The 17,241-nt window shown below is 30.7% G+C and overlaps 2 protein-coding genes across 3 annotated transcripts; one reads left to right on the top strand and one right to left on the bottom strand.

Annotated features, from left to right (window-relative positions):
* Nucleotides 1-373: 373 nt before the first annotated feature.
* LOC130449649 (protein twisted gastrulation-like) lies at nucleotides 374-8,253 on the bottom strand. Of its 2 annotated transcripts, none has more exons than XM_056787597.1 (5): nucleotides 8,036-8,253; nucleotides 4,784-5,010; nucleotides 4,457-4,657; nucleotides 2,601-2,805; nucleotides 374-2,013 (listed from the first exon to the last, which is right to left on the bottom strand). In XM_056787597.1, the coding sequence occupies exons 2-5, from the start codon at nucleotides 4,998-5,000 to the stop codon at nucleotides 1,914-1,916; spliced, it is 723 nt and encodes a 240-aa protein (XP_056643575.1). In that variant the 5' UTR covers nucleotides 5,001-5,010; nucleotides 8,036-8,253; the 3' UTR covers nucleotides 374-1,913. The 2 variants fall into 2 exon arrangements, with proteins under 2 accessions (XP_056643575.1, XP_056643576.1); XM_056787598.1 differs by having other exon boundaries at nucleotides 4,784-5,006; nucleotides 8,036-8,227.
* A 2,789-nt stretch (nucleotides 8,254-11,042) lies between these two features.
* Nucleotides 11,043-16,096, top strand: LOC130449650 (uncharacterized). Its single transcript, XM_056787600.1, has 3 exons — nucleotides 11,043-11,360; nucleotides 13,599-14,023; nucleotides 14,983-16,096. Exons 1-3 carry the CDS (start codon nucleotides 11,303-11,305, stop codon nucleotides 15,190-15,192), a joined length of 693 nt encoding a protein of 230 aa, XP_056643578.1. The 5' UTR covers nucleotides 11,043-11,302; the 3' UTR covers nucleotides 15,193-16,096.
* The last annotated feature ends 1,145 nt before the right edge of the window (nucleotides 16,097-17,241 follow it).

Consider the following 17,241-nt stretch of genomic DNA (forward strand, 5'->3'; position numbering starts at 1 on the left):
CGTGTGAAGATTAGAGGTTATAATTATTGCCATTGACCGATATGAGCATAGAAATGTTTGTAAAACAATACGGATCTGGGATACTATTGAGAATTATGATTATTCTCTCAATATTAATTCAATATTTAATTATTTCGATTAAGATCCTTCGGACAATAAATACACGCAACACACGATACCGTATATACCATCGGTCAAAAGTTTCTGCCTACCCTTTAGTTTACAAATAAAAAAAAACGTTCAATTGATGGCATACTCTGAAATTATTTCTCTTGAAAAAGATAATATTGATAAATAAAAACGATTTGTGGTAAAAAAATGTGTTATTAATAAGTTAGTTATAAACTTGGAAGTGGACACATAAAACAATAAATTATTTTTAAAATAACTTTATTTCTGAAATATTACGTTCATTATATCATAGTGCGTAACTAAAAATTAGTAGTAACACCATAATTATCATACATATTATACATAAATGTACATCTTAGACAAAATCTACTGTACAATATATTAGAATTAGAAAGAAACATAATCATATTCTAATAATATTTTTAATCTATTCTAAAATTAATATAAGCGTTCATTAATATATCATAAACAAATTATGACAACAATTGAATCACGTTGAGTGTTGATTTTGGGAACACGAGTTAGATGTGTAATAAGTTAAGCCATCTACTATTTGGGTATGTTCCATTAAATAACATTGGAGTAGCAAGGCCTAACGCGTACAGAAATTAGGGAAGGAAGTTAAAGTCGAAAAAAATAACTAAGTACTTCTATTGTATTCTAAATTCAAAGAGTAAATTTATAGATATTAACATGAACGAATTAGCTTTTTTTTTAATTTATCGTGTTTGGTTTTATCCTGTCAGATTTTGGAGTACACTTAGTGTACATTTCAAATGTCAATAAATGAAGTTCTTACTCAAGGTTAATAAAGGACAGGTTGTCCAGTTATGTGGATGCGATATACGAAAGGGAGAAGCCGTTACGTTACTATTGATAACCATCCAAAGAATAAGCCCATGTTCGATTTGTGCCATTTTGGGTTGTATCTTGTTTTGCAACTGATTTTTTGTTGTAAAGTTTTGTTTTTTATGAGTTTTCGATATACATTTCATGTGGAAAGTAAATTAGAGTACCAAATTGAGGTTGGGAAAGCATTTTTTTGTGGATAGAATATCCAAATTATCATTGAGACCTCGTATACAATATTTGATACCTAAAGCAATTACCTTACATAAAATATTATAAAACGATACATTTATAAACATTTTAGATAGTTACATTTAGAATGAATCACTTTTCATACTATTGGGTATTTATATTTATATATCTCCTTAAAAATAGCCTAACAAAACGATAAAAAACATCATCATGTTCTCGTCTGTAGGCTCTCAACAGATGACGTCACGCGTAGATAGGAAAAGTTATCGGTCAACCTATCGTGTATTAACCTTGGTTTTTACTAAGGAACTGATTATTTTGACATTGAATCTTCACAGGAGGAGGTTAATAAACAGAAACGAATTTAATACAAAATAATTTTGGAAAAATAAAATATGATTTGAACATTAATAAAAGAGATGATATTTTTGTGAATTTAGTGAATTTTCAGTGATAGTAAAAAATGTATTGTATTAGAATTTTGTGGTGAAATGGTTTTATAAATAAAAACACAAAATGTTTTAGTGAGTTTTTTAGCAAATTGGCAAATCAAGGTAAATAGTGATTGATAACAACATATTAGACCATTATTAAGTAATTAAAGATCATTATAATAAGTTAAAATAGGTATTTATACATTTATTTTGGCACTTAGATTTAAGTGAAAAAGAAATTTTCAAATTAAATTTCGATTTTTGTTACAAACATTATTGAATTCTAGAACAAACGGTTTAAATTTATCAGTCATCTTCATATTCATCATCATGATCTTCGTAGTCGAAATAGTCATCATCTTCTTCATTTATTAGCTTTTCATCTATTTGAGGACATTGAGAACATCTGAAAATTATCGAATTATTTATTAAAGTAAGTTATTAATTATCTTAATTTGTTGAAATATATTTTTCACGTAAAAAAATTCTTCTCGGCACCATAAAATCGATAAATTATCTGGTATCAATGTTATATATCTATAGGAAATTTGTTTGTCTAGTTTGTCGTTTTTGCGTTATTGCGACACGAATTGTGGCGGATTTAGAAAATGGCCGCGATGAACGCGAAATGTCGATTTTCGAATCGAACATAGGAAGAGCTGTAAAGAAAAGACGAGTGAATATACAAAAATGATTTGACGATGTAAGGCATTTGTCATATCTGTGAACGTTTGTTTTGTCGTTGAAATTCAAATTTCAAAATAGGTTTGAGTCAGTCCAGACCGTTTCTTTGTTTACATACTGAAACCCATTTATTTTAATAATTAATCAATTAATTGTTGTATTGTCAATGATTTAGAATAAATAATATTTTGAGTTAATTTTTCGATTTATCTATGGAAAGCAATCTACAAAATGCTATATAACTGGTACGGACTGGCATAAAATTGACCAAATCATAACTTGCCATATTATAATTGAAATTTGAATTACCTGCTTTCGTTTATTCCATATTTGATGCAATATTGTCCGACACACTCGCAACAACCGTCGTGGAACCATCTGTAACTACTGGCGCCCATGGATTGACAGCTAGTCTTACATTTCTTCCAACTCATACACTGACCCCAAAATACTACAGTACAATTAACGGTTATGGCGTTTAGTTTCTCCGAATCCACTTCTTGTTCAACACTCACTGAAAATTTAATAAAAATTTCGTAACGTATCAAAAACTTTTATGTCACCAACAGGTTTTGTATTAAAATTGTACACAATGATATGTCAATCGATTATAGGATGAGATCGCCGATTCCACGGCGTCTAAAATCATATTATTATTACTAAGTGGAACGGGAAAGATCGTGGTCGTGATTGTCATGAGTGTTTAGTGGAATGCACCCTTAAAGTAGCATTCGAAACTTGGTGAAGCGAGAAATCGACATAAGATGGACGTTTAGTACGAGTTTGAAGATTGTACGTAGGGATTATTTTATTGAAACTGTATTTTGAAGTGAGTGACATTAATTTCCAACGATAGATTTTGCTCCAGAATCACTATTAATGAAAGATAAACTTTTGTCAAGGGCCATTTAGGTATTTAGACACATTTTGGAGTTAAACCACATAGCAGAAGTTTTTTAACTGGAACAATCGATGGAAATATCGATAAACTACGAGATTTTATCGATTTATATCGATAAAAATGATTTATGAATCTAGAAAAAGCGACTTGACGTTATAAATTGATTTGCGTTGCTTAAAACGTCTCATTACTGGTTATGAGTTGGATTTTTGGGTACGACATGAAAAAAAATTCATAAAATTCCTTATGGCCGATTCCCCAATGCCTAGAAATAGCAAGTCAAATATTAAATGCTTCCCAATTGCTTACAAAGTGTTTATACTTCAAGGCTAAAGAGTACATCGACATTTTTACCAAGAAAGTTCTTAAAAAGATCAAAAAACAGGTTATGATTGATGTGATTACGATCCTGAATTGAAAGCGTAATTTTCGGATATTGGAAAGCGTTCAAACGATCGAAATCGACCAGATGAAGGTTATTTAAATGTACTGCCACAAAAAGTGGAAGTGCCGTTCGGTAAAAACGTGCCTTGGTAGAAGATTCCACACTTCAGCGACGTTTCTTCTATATTCGAAGCTTTCCAAGTAGTTTCTTGTCAAGTCTAATCGAATTGCTATCTTCTGCATTGGGTCCAACATCCTCAAGGTATGTTTGGAAACCGAGCTCCAAATGGTAGAGTTTATTCATCTTAAAGAGGACTCAAAGTTTTTTGTGAAACCTGACTATCCCAACCTCAACATCCAATAAGCAAATAGCTAGGACCAAATTGTAAAAACAGCAGTCTGAGTATTTGCTGCATTTAATTCAGTATTGATGATGTGAAGGTGAAGCTGTAGATTCAGTTTACTAAATTATCCCAACTAATGTTATCCAGAGGTTTAATTCCAATGCTTTTTCATACAAGATCGTTTTAGCAAAAACCAAGAATATACAGCAATTCACCAATTCACGTTTCATCATAGTTTTACGAACTACCCGCTAACTGTCGGGATTATGTACGTTGTATAATTGAACGTTGGGATAATCGAAGCTCTATTGCAATTTAAAAAATCTCTGGAATTCGTTTGGTTGTTAATTGAGTGGACTAAAGATATTTTCATATAAGATGTGCTAAATTTTCCCTGATATAGTGAAGATTTTCCATTGCAGAGCTGACATTTGGGTACTGGCGATTATTTCGTAAATATAAATCATTTTCTAAATGTAAAATTTTGTTTTATTGATAGATTCAAGTGGATTTAATATTTAATAAAAAATACTCACGCATGGTGATTTTGATTTGTTTTTTGGGATCGTAATAATTGAATTCCATATCGACTGGGAAAGTTTTGGTGTCCCATCTTTTTAACGAATCCGGAGATTCGGTTAGGACAGAAAATAATTGTGGGACTCCCTCGTCGAATTCTTCGACGTGGGATTTTTTGCTCAGATCCGTTTCCGTCTCGTTCGGTTTAGGACAAATATCTACAAACAAAAAAATTTTGTTAATTCGTAAATGTTTAGTCAACTCGCGTATACTGTTAGTTGTGGGTTCATCGACACTTTTTATATTTAACGTAGGGTGTATTTAATAAAGGAAAACGAACTCACCCACGCACGAGCAACATTCGCTGTAAAGGCTACTTAAACAATTAATGCATTCTTTACAGCAAGTACAGTTTTTCAAATCGCAATTGCAAGCTTTAGTTAATAAGCATTTGCTGACTACGCTGCCGCAAACAGCTTCATTACAACTTTTTACGTTTTCTATTAGGACGAATAGACTCAAAGTTGTTATAAGTAGAGTGATAACGATGTGTTGCAGCATTGTTAACTGTCTGAAAAAAAAAATTCGTTTAGTTTATACAGACGTGTATTAGAAAAAAACATTTCTCGACGAAAATTTTCAAAAAGGAACGTAGTATTAATGAAAAATCGTATTTTTGTGGATATATGGTGCAGAAAATCCGATTCATTGGCCTCCTCGATATTATTTCCATTGGATGATGCAATTTTCGATATAAATCGAAAGGTTTTTGATTTATACCAACACCAAATCACGAATCTATCAAAATTACTGCGTTTTCCACGGTTTTTAAGACTCCTAGACACCCTGTATATTGTATATGTTAGACTAAGAACTCATATATCTTACTACGTATGTACAGGGCTTTCAATAAAGTCCCTAAAGTCTTTTTTTTTTACATTTTAGCATCAAAAATTGAATAATTTTTTCATATATTTATTTACTACATTGCGACATACTTTTAATTTGACGATCGTGCTCAGAAACACTTTCTTTTTCATTTGTTTTTGACTACCAGATGAAATTAAACATAAGTTGTATGATCGGAAGAGAAAATAATCACATTTAGCGACAATCTACTCATCATGTTAATGATATTCCAAATTACGAGGTCTGTCTATTAAATAACGAGACTGGTTACGAAAAACAGGATTAATTATAAAAATTATTCCATATACGAATGCTCCCCTTCAATATACTTCCTTCCCATCACCACATACCTTTCCATACGTTTTTTCTATTGATCGAAGCAGTGCTGGAAGTCCTCTTTGGCGAGGACCTTCGGGAGCTTTGCTTTACCGCTTCCATCGACTCAAATCGGGTTTCTTCGAAAGCAAATCTTTTTCTAAACGTTCAAGGAAATCTGAGCATCTTCAGTCCTCTCTTGTCTCTCACTAAAGCGCTTACATCACTCAAAAATACCCGCACGAGATAGAGAATTGTCCCCATAGACCTCTTGCAACAATTTATAGCATTCAGTCGGAATTTGTCTCAATTTAACGATAAATTTGAGATTGATACGCTGCTCAAATATTATAATAGTGACGAAAACGTGTTTTGGAACGTACATAGACAAGATATCTAGATACCGAACGCGTCTATGGCACTTTCTAGGCGCGCAGTCTCGTTATTTAATAGCCAAACCTCGTATTTGACCAGTAAGCGTACTCCAGTGCTCGAATATCAGCCGTACTCACCAGATTTAGCACCGTGCGACTTTTTTTGTTTCCGAAGACGAAATCCGCTTCGAAAGTTACTCGATTTGAGTCTATGGAGAGCTCCTGGAGGTCCTCACCGAAGAAGACTTCCAGCACTCTTTGAATCAATGGAAAAACTAATGAAAAGGTGTGTGGAGAGGGGTGGGGGGTATATTGAAGGGGAGCATTCGTATATAGAATAATTTTTATAATAAAACCCTTTTTTCGTAACCAGTCTCGTTATTTAATAGACAGACCTCGTATATACGAATTCTTAGAATGGAAAATTGTTTGGTTGGTAGTAAAAACATCCGAATCCATTGAAATATTGAAAGTCGAAAAACGTAGATAAAAATAGTTTGTATCACATTCAATTGCGTAGTTTAAACGAAAACAAATATTTTTCATGAAACTACATTCAATTTTATATATTTTCTTTTTACAGAAATTTCCGTTTTCCAAATAAATTATTAGGAATCCGATTTGCGATGTAAATTAATTCATTTGTTCAACTTCTATCGAGTCATTGATACAGTCGTGAACAAAAAAAAACGACCCAAACGGCTATACTGTAATCGCTAGTCATTCCCCAAAAAAAAACTTTCTACGTTTGTTTTAATATGTAGACATAAGACGCGTGTAATTTCCCCAATTTCTGCACAATGTAAATCGATTTCTGGGCTTTACCAGACCACTGAATACACTGTTCACACCAACACTCATAATTTCAGTGTTTGACGCTAGTTTCGACGAGACCGAAGACAGTTTACACCACAACTACACCAACACTCATTATTACACTGTTTGAGGCGCGTTTCGATAACCAAATTATCGTCTTCAGAGACTAAAAGGTTCCAGAAATTCCAACTTAGTTTACCAGACCTGATGAGGTTCACGAAATTAATTTATATAAAGAAGAGAATAGTAGAAAAGTCGCATTTTCTTCAGGAACGTTTTCCAAGTACATTTTTTTGACGATTTATTGACTTATATTTCACACTCTCTAGTTAGAGGTTAAAACAGGGCCTCCACATTCGGTTATAGGTTATGTATCCAGGATCAACACTGGACTCTTCTCGTACACAAGAATTTCTTCAAACAAGTTAAGTCTAAAGGGTTTTGCAGTTTCAAGTTTCAGTTCATGAAAACTAAATTTTTTTCATAGCTTGTAAATCCTGTTTTTAAACCAACAATGATGAAATTCAAAATAAGAAAGGCAACAAAAGCTTTAGAATCCCATACAGTTTTTAAACTAAAATAAATTTTCTTTCGATAGAGAACTTTAGTACAATGCAGACTGCATCGTTAACGATAGTTTCCCGGGAATCTTTTAGGATTTGACATTTGACAAATATCTAATCAGTTTGCGTTGAATGATTCTAGTCCTTTGATCAATTTTACTAAAACTTTGATGATCCAAAAGTAGGTTAATTATTAGGTTAACTCCAACGAGTTTCAGAAAAACTATTCAAAGACAAAATGACCTTTTAAAACATATAAAAAACCGTCAGTCCACGTGGACTCATCTTTACTGTAATGTAAATACGAAGCTGTCGGAATGCGTATGTATACAATGTCTTCGGAATATTTTTTTATATAAAAACTCTTCTTTGTAAAACTATTTTACTGTATATAGTATAATTGAGAAAATATTAGGGCCCCATGTACCAAAAACGAATTATATCTTTCGAATATTTTAGATTAAAATTAATTTTTCGCCACAATGTCTACCAATGTATAAATTACAAACACCTATCGATGTTTATATTAATTTACAATCTCGTCAGGTGAGAAAATATACAATAAACCAGGTGCAACATAATATTCATACCGTACATACAATATTAATTAGATACTCACATTCCTTTCGAAAGAGGTACCTCAAAGGAACTAACAGGTAAATAATTTTTATCTCATAATGGTGATAACATGGAAAAAAAAGTGTTCTTTGGCAGCACTACACCAAATCACTAACTCTCAATACTAAAACTCGTTTTACCACTCAACTAACGCACGGAAACTTCAGTTCGAAGATCGAGAACGAAACTGAATAATGTAAATGAATGAACGCGGTCGTCGGGTTCCCCTCCCAGAAATATTCACTTCAAGTTTTAACTATACGGAGAGAAACGTGGAGGTGCATCTTGAATAACTAGAGGATGATTCACAATTAAAAAAATCGTTTTTGAATTCTTACTAAAAATACGGTCAAAGTGATGAATAACAAATGACGCGTGATCGTGGTTGTCATGAATATTAGACAACTCGTAACACGGAAAATTATACAGCTCGAGATTGGTTGGTTTTCTGTAGTAGTTAGTGAGTTTGTTAAAACAAGAACTGAAGAATTTTCCCATGTAACGAGAAACGGCGACGGTTTCGAGTGAGGCAATGGATTTTAAGAAGAAATCATTTGGAAGTACTCAGAAATGTCCTTTTTTGTACATAGTTCCGATTTTCTTGATTTTTTTTCTTTATATCGTCTGTAGTAAGACCTCTAATGTCTAATTTATTTTGAAATGAAAGGTTACTAGTTCTTCAGGTATAGTATACAAGAAACGAAATTCCAGAAATCGATGCACACAATCCGCATGGAAGCTCACGATAAAGTACGAAGGGAAAATCGCCGATTTCGGATGCGATTATCAACAATAAGCTACTGAAATATCGGAGAATCAGTGTTAAAGAACTTGTTGATCAGATTTCTAAAGCTTTCAATCACGAAATTAAATAAACTTTCAAAAAAAAAACGTTGGGGTATCGCAGTGTAAGCACTAGTTGTGCCCCTGTAAGGTTGGGCTTAACCCCCAACGATTATCTCCTATTCCACAAGCTGAATGAACACGTGGCAGGGGCGACGATGAAGTCCAGAGGTCACTCGTTTCCTCTTTGGAGCCTTTTTCGACCTAGAAATACGAAAACTGTAAAAATGTCTCGAAAAAGTTAGAGAGTACAAAAAATTTGGAAAGTTTATTTTTGTTCCAACCCTCGTAAATGAAATATTCACTAAGAAACTTTTTTTTAATATCTGACCTTGGGTTTATTCGAAAACGCCGCATTTTCTCTAATGATTTTGTTTAGAAACACAGCAAAAAAAATTTCACAAAAATATATCAAACACAACATTATTTCTGTTTTTACCATAATTTTTCATGTTATTTGAATACATCAAATTTTTCTCACAGTTTTATTATTATTATATATAAATGGCTTATCAAATTGAGGACATTCTGTATACAAACTTTAATAGTCGTCATTTCCGGTGTCTATATATATCTACGAAGGTACCTAATTTCAAAGTTAGTGCCAGGTAGTTAGTAGGTACCATCCTTTCTAAGAATTTGAAACAATTAAGTTTTGTATCTTGGTAGTCGGTTTAAAAGGTATTTCAAACGAGTTCGTATATAAATCACATTCCATTCTACAGATGCAGAGATAGAAGCAGTGAACATTCAAAGAAATTTCTTAATTAAACATATAATTTTATAAAACCTTATTATTAATATACTAATTCATATAAGTAATAATAGCTAAATGTGAACATACAATATAATTCCTTAAATATGTTTAATTTATTTCTAAATAATAAATGACATTCCTTTCTTCTTTTTGACATTAGATGTGACAGTTACCATTAATTTGAATCTACTTTAAATAATATATAGTATAGTTGAACTTCTGCTACTTTCCCATAGATGGCACTAGCAGTATTATAATGCTTAAGTGCATGTGATTCTATAAAATATTACATCTAATATAATACTTTATATAAATAATAATAAATAGCTGAGCGTGAACATAGATTATAATTCTTAAAACATTTTTAATTCATTTCTAAATAATAAATCACATTCCTTTTTGTCATTAGATATTACAGTTAACATTAATTTGAATCTACTTTCCATAACATATAGTATATTTGTACTACTGCTACTTTTTTATAGATGGCATTGGCAGTATTATAATGTTTAAATACATCTAATTCTATAAAATATTACAATATATTTATGCATATAAATAATAATAAATAACTTAACGTGAACATACAATATAATGTTACAGTTAACATTAATTTAAAATCTACTTTTAATAATATATAGTATGTTTGAACTTCTGCTACTTTTCTATAGATGGCACTGGCATGATTACAATATTTGAATACATATAATTCTATACTATGTTACTACTAAAATAATAATTCATATAAATAATAATAAATAACTAAATGTGAACATAAAATATAATTCCTAAAACATTTTTAATTCCTTTCTAAATAATAAATGACATTCCTTTGTTTTTTTTGTCGTTAGATGTTACAGTTAACATTAATTTGAATCTACTTTTAATAGATAGTATATTTGAACTTCTGCTATTTTTCTCTAGATGGCACGTTTTCTTCAGCATACGCTCTGAATTTTAAGTTATAAAACTTTATGTAGAATGAAGATAATAATATTTCGAATGTACTTTACAATTAAATTAAATGTTCAAAATGACCACCATACACTTCTCATAAATAATCGAGGCGATTTTAGAATTCTCGTACAACATTTTTTATAACCTCAAGAGGTTATTTTGTTACTTTTTTATAAATCATCTATATTGTCTTGTTTATACTTTTTTTTACCAAATAGCTTTATTTAAGCGAGCACTATTGGGAATAAAAACATTTTTAGTACTGTAAATTGTAATTTTTGGCTCTATCTACCCCTAGTCTATCTCAAAATTTACGTAGCAACCTACGTAAATATTAGGTTACATATTATTGAAATAAATTGTTTATATATATATACATATATTAGTAATTCAAAAAACATTGTAAAATTATAATAAAATCACTTTTTATTTGATCCTATACGAAACTCAAGGTCGTATTTGTTTGGAATGTTCAGTACCCCTACTACGTATTCGTAAATTTCGACAACTATCCCAAGTAAACGTTTTCACTTGCAATATGTAAACCATCACGTCAGTCGCAGATTAATCTCATAGTGATACCGAGAATTTCGTATTTAGTCTGAGACTTTAAAGGCGATACGGATTTGCTTTAATACATATTTCAATTTACTGTCAAAGTCATATTAAATTATTGCTGTATTCGTTTCAAATTTATTGATTGAAATTAAAATGTCCAGTAGTACTTCATCTTATTTAGAAACGACGTACAGCCAGGACGAACGTATCGGTAAGTATATTTTGATTTGAAATATAAAAATATGCAATAAATATATTTCCTCAAGGTTAATAATAAAGACAGGTCAGTATTCAGGAATAATTTACTCGATATTGTATTTTTTAATATATCACAGACTAGGTATTTTTAATTTTTGGGGTCTATAATGTGATAATTACTAAATTTTTGAATCTTTTTAAGGCTTAAAAGTTCTAGAATATAGAATCTTAGAACGTGTTATTGAGATATAGATCGGATATTTTTCTTTCACACTTTTCATTTGGTTATATTAGGCTAGAAAACTACGTAGAACTTTGGACTGAAACCTCTTTAGAATTTTGATGCTGGTTGTGGATGGTGCACCATCTCATAACTTCAAATTGGACCCACCAATTAGACCCACAGTTTATTGTTGGATTCAAAACAATTTTGTCTGTTAATTTATAATAAAAAATACTGCACAAGCTCATCAATGGCTTCGAAAGTGTTATCCGGCTCTGGTCAATCGCAAAGAACGTTTTGAATTATCTTTAAATTGACTTGTAGGACTCCGTCATACATAGAACGGGACCCAAAACTGATCCTTGGGGTATTCTCATGGTACATACGAGTGAAAACACTCGAGAATTTCGTCGATTACGAACCATATTATCCAGTAGCTTTCCTGGGCATTAGAAAAACCTTCTTTTTTCATTAGTCCAGGAAATGAATCTCAAAAAAAGCAAAACATTGCATTTTTTTCGTCCTGCATCGATTTGTACAAAAATTTGGGATTTGGCTTTTTGTTTTTTAAGAAAATGAAAGTAGAATTTCGTGGAAAAAAATTTATTAACACATACATTTACGTAGATAGTCAATCTGGTTCATTAATTTTATTTTCATCCAAGTCGATGTCGTCTTCGTCGTTTTCAATTACTGGTGGACTATTATTGATCCGAGCACCCAAAACAAGTGCAGTACAATTAAAATTTTCTGCACAAGCACCCTTTTTTGCATCGGCAAAAAATCATCCGTACGGGATGTAATAAACCTCGGTTACATAAATTCAAATTTTTCGAAAAAAAATTATTTTATAAGATAGCTCCTTCATTTTTAGTGATAAAAAGTTCTTTCGAACATGATTTTGTAGGGCTTTTCAAGAGCTACAAGACTGTGGGAATTAAATTCCTTGATATGCTTAAATTTTTAAATGGGGTGAGTTTATAGGGTTCGGATAAGGTGATGTCCGTTCATAAATAGAGGTTATATCTCGCCAAATATTCACCGTGTATAAAATCTGCACAGAGGAAAATTTTAGTCATTAAAAAAGCTATAATTTAGTACTTTATTATTTTTTTCGTATCTCCAGTAGTTTCGGAGATATTTTGAAGCAAAGAGTGAAAAATACGAAATTACACATATATCGTTGGCAGTTTAAACCCCAATTTTTCTAAAATTACGCATTTTAAATTGGTCAAATTTTTTGAGTGCATAAATAATACATATATAAAAAGAATCACAGAAGGGGGGTAGTTAGGGGGTTTGTTTTTACCTTTATTTTTCGTAAAAAAGCTGGAACCGACCTTATTTTGATCATAAGTTGCTAAATTTTCATGCTATAATTTTTTTTATTTTTCTTCTTATTCTATTTATATATTTTTCCCCGAAAAATGCAAAATTTTCCAGTTGTTTGGTATTGAATGTTTCGAATTATGCATTTAATGAAAAAATTGACTATTAACCTTCTATATCTCGGTTCGTGTTAGTTGTAGAAAAATTATAAAAAAAAGGATTTTGTTTGTCTTTCTTAAACCTACAATTTTGTTCTCTACAGTTTTTTTGATAAAAAGCAATTTTTTAAAGTTATTGGCAAAAAACTTTTAAAAACGTGGATTTTTCGTCGAAAAACTGTTATTTTCAACCGCAAATAACTAGAAAAATATTAGTTTTACGAAGAAAACGTAAAAAACATTTTTTTTTTAGAATTAATTTTCCTTTCGATTCCTACATTCAGAATGTAAAAAATTGATCGACGGGACGAAAAAATGGCTACTCAAAATGCTTCATTTCTTGGACTACATTGCACTTTTACTAAACTTGAACAATGAACCATTTCTAAGTTTAAAACTGATCATTACTACAAGAATTGATCACGTTGTATTACATCGCACCATAAGTTAACCATACTTGTATCTAAGGTTCAAATACTCGTTATTTTTTGTTCGAAATTCCACGGTGTTGTAGCTGTTGAAATCGTTTCGTTTGTTCCAGAACACCAATTGAAAATATCACGACAAAAAGAAGACCTAGAGCAATCTGAAATAGAACTACATAGAGAACGATATTTCAATTATATATTCACGTCGAAATCACACGACATTTTTAAATTGAAAGGTCTCCATTTCGTCTACGTGAATCACGTTAAAATCAAATTTTATTACAAACCCAGCGAATTGGTGAAATACGTAAATTCGAATGTTAAATTTTATTGTCGATTGATGTACCATAAAAAATATCGTTGGTGGAGTTTAAAAAGCGATTCTTTTCCCGCCAATTACAAATTACGAATCTATTCTTTATTTAATACCGATATTTACGTTAACGACGAAGAAATATGGGAAAACATTTTTAGAATTTATAAAATATTAGTTAAATGGTCTAAACAAGAAGAAGTGCATAGAATTGAAAAATATGAGGTAAGAATGATCGATACTAAAAAAAAATACGTTCACACAAACAATTTTTCATTCCCCATAAATCTAATAGGGTTAAATCACATCATCTAAGTGGCCAATTCTGATAGTACACGACCTTGTAAATCTCATGTAATAATTGAAACGTTTCGTGGTCTGTATGATATTTGGTACCTTCTTGTGGAAGCACCCCGAGTTATTAACGTGCTTCGTAGTTCAAGATGATTCGTTGACATCGCTGTATATGGTCATCAAGCTTCAGTTTTGGTGTTAATTGCATGAAGACGCAGATTTTTAGTGATTTAGGAAACTTCCTGAAGATTGCGATTCATATTTACGACGCCGAATTGAGTTTGTCACAGAAATTCTCACGCGCTGTGTTTGGCGTCTTCAAACGGATCTTGCTTTCCAGAATATCTCTTCATCTAGTTGACGTTTATTTTTTTTCGAACTGCTACTGCCAACATTTCATTATATTTGAAAGACGCGTTGTTCTAACCTCAATTTTTCACCCAATCAATTCTCGATTTGTTTTCTAAAGGTTGTCAATCCTTACGAGTTGTCTCCAACATTTGACTTGGTCAAACAATCACCTGAAGAAGCGGTTGATGCGTTCAAATCAAATGTTTCGAAGGTACATCGATCGCTTCGATAATCGGTTCAAATACCGAGTTCGTTTAATAAAATTACTCAAAATTTTCAAATTTAACGCTTCCTTATATCCCAAGGAACCTTTAGCAATATAAAATGATGAAGATAATTCCATAATGATATGTAAAAGTCATCTCAGACGTACACGTTCGCGGCGAGCATTTCGAACATCTTCTCGAAAGTTTGTATTGTACGTACGCACCCCGTATAATAATTTTTTTTGTAACATATAAACAGAACGTTCCCTCAATTATTTATTAACGAATTTATTGCATTTGATTGTTCCATGTCGTAAAATAAATTAATTACAGAAATATCGAAGAGGTTTATTGGAAGATTTGGATTTGGACGCCGATGATTTGGAAATATTTTTTGACGAACACCAAAAACGTGAATTTATGGCGAAACGAATATCGATTCTTAAAAGAATGATTGTACCTAAAAGACGGAGAGGTCATCGTAAACGAATTCGAATATCTCCTAAAGATAATTCGAATGATTCGTACGATTATTCGATTTAAATAAATCGTAGTTTCTTTATTGGATGTTCGTATTGATAAATATACGTAATAGTACGGGGGTGCGATAAAACAATGAAATAATAAATAAATTAATGAGACCATTAAAAATAAACTTAGGTTACTGTGAACAAGTAATAGGGGCGCGCAGTTTAAACCCTGCATAACTTTATATCTAAGGGTTGAAAACATAAATTGAAGTAGTCAAAATGTTCGTATTGATTAGCACTTTAAACTATTATAAGATGTATTTCGTTTTTTTTTAAATTTATATACCTTTAAAACACTACTTTAAAAGTACGGTGCTTTTTTTTTTACGAACATTTGTACATTCAAACTTCTCTAACTTCTTAACGGATAATATTTAAAAGGTGTAGTACATCTCATTTTGAAGCTTAAACGTTAACGTTTAAAATGAGCTGCTTTAAATCATTCTACTTCATGTAGCAACCAAGTAATGACCGATCAAGTGAAAAAAAAACGTCAATTTTTGGAAAAATTTTGTATAAAATTGACGATAACTTTTCAAATATTGATTTTTTGAAAAAAACTGTGGAGACCTTTATTGTAGATCTTTTTGAAACAAATCTTTTTTATATGAAACTTTTTTTCATATCTCTTCTTGTTTAAAAGTTATAGCTTTATAAATAATTATATTGTTTATAACAAATTAGATTTGCGCTCGGGGCAACCAAAAAATACCGTACTATATATTAATATTTCAATTTCAATATATTTTCACGAAAAATTATAACTTTTTGTTAATTATTTATTTACTCTTAGACTTTTCCAGATTTAATATATATTTCTACATATTGATGTTTATAAATATTCGACTGATACATTGTGATTATTCTATTTATTATAAAATATGTATATTGTTGTTGTTAATTAAATATAATTATATTATATTGTCACTTTATTATACCTAATTAAATAAACTGGAAAAACAATAAATAAAATACTGAATTTCAAAGAAATAGTTAATGTAGAAGAATCATAGAACTATATTACTTAATAAGTTGTGTAATTGCCACATAGATGGCGTTGTCATTGTCAAAACTGTATGACGTTTATATTCACCTGCGTTTTTTATATTGTGAACGTAATTCAAATATACTTATTATGAAATTATTTAGGTCGGAAGCTCTTAAAAATTGGGGTTACTGTTGAAAAACGTTTATTTTTAGATGAAATATTCTATCAAACAACCAGAGAGTTGGTTATCTATTACTTCAGTCAATTAGTCACAGATGGCGTTGCCATTCTATAATCCATATGACGTTTAAGAAGTACCAACTTTCGATTAGTCAAAAAAAATGACACCCATTTAATCGAAGTACTTTTTTTAATTTCAAAACAATTTTGTGTGTTAATTTATTATTCATATTTTTAATAAAGCTATGAGACACTCCAAACAGATCGACAAAAGGCATTGAGAGTATCAATTTTCCAAAAAGGTGATGCAAAGAAACTATTTAAACATTAGTTAGTATATACGAAGATGAAAATGATGCAAAAAATATTAATCAGATATACAATCTAATTGAATAAATTCGTTTGGAATTGTAAAAGCAATCCTGAATATAATAAAAACATAAGAATCAAATTCCACGAGCCTAAATTCGTCTACTACGATTGCAGTCGCCATCTATTGAATGCTATAGTAGTCAATAATAATTTAAAACGAAACTTGCAATTTTGGACACTAGTGAATAACTTATTAATAGCATATTAATATATTTTACATAGAAAAGAACTCAAGAAATTTCTCATAATACTAAAAATCATATCGACATTTTAATATATTTTACTTGTCCGTTTAAATATTGCTAGTGCCACCTATGAATCAAAATCAGAAGCTCAAATGATGATTGGATATAATGTAGAATTCCCATTTATGTATAACTGAGATTAAATGCATGTAAATTTTTAAATAATTCCACTTAACTAAATTTTAAATATTATAATTTTAAGACACTAGTGCCATTAATAAAATGAGAGTAGAATAAATGTAAAATGGATGAAAAATGGAGTTCAGTTTATTCTGAC

Source organism: Diorhabda sublineata, chromosome 10, assembly GCF_026230105.1.
Source record: "Diorhabda sublineata isolate icDioSubl1.1 chromosome 10, icDioSubl1.1, whole genome shotgun sequence".
Taxonomy (NCBI): Eukaryota; Metazoa; Arthropoda; class Insecta; order Coleoptera; family Chrysomelidae; genus Diorhabda; species Diorhabda sublineata.

Bases quoted from the DNA above. Each gene is read 5' to 3' on its own strand.
- LOC130449649 (XM_056787597.1), bottom strand. From the start codon at position 5,000: ATGCTGCAACACATCGTTATCACTCTACTTATAACAACTTTGAGTCTA. The intron at 4,658-4,783 runs GTGAGTTCGTTT...TTTTGTTTGTAG, and splicing joins CGAATGTTGCTCGTGCGTGG to ATATTTGTCCTAAACCGAAC. The intron at 2,806-4,456 runs GTGAGTATTTTT...TTAAATTTTCAG, and splicing joins ACAAATCAAAATCACCATGC to TGAGTGTTGAACAAGAAGTG.
- LOC130449650 (XM_056787600.1), top strand. From the start codon at position 11,303: ATGTCCAGTAGTACTTCATCTTATTTAGAAACGACGTACAGCCAGGAC. The intron at 11,361-13,598 runs GTAAGTATATTT...CGTTTGTTCCAG, and splicing joins CAGCCAGGACGAACGTATCG to AACACCAATTGAAAATATCA. The intron at 14,024-14,982 runs GTAAGAATGATC...AATTAATTACAG, and splicing joins ATAGAATTGAAAAATATGAG to AAATATCGAAGAGGTTTATT.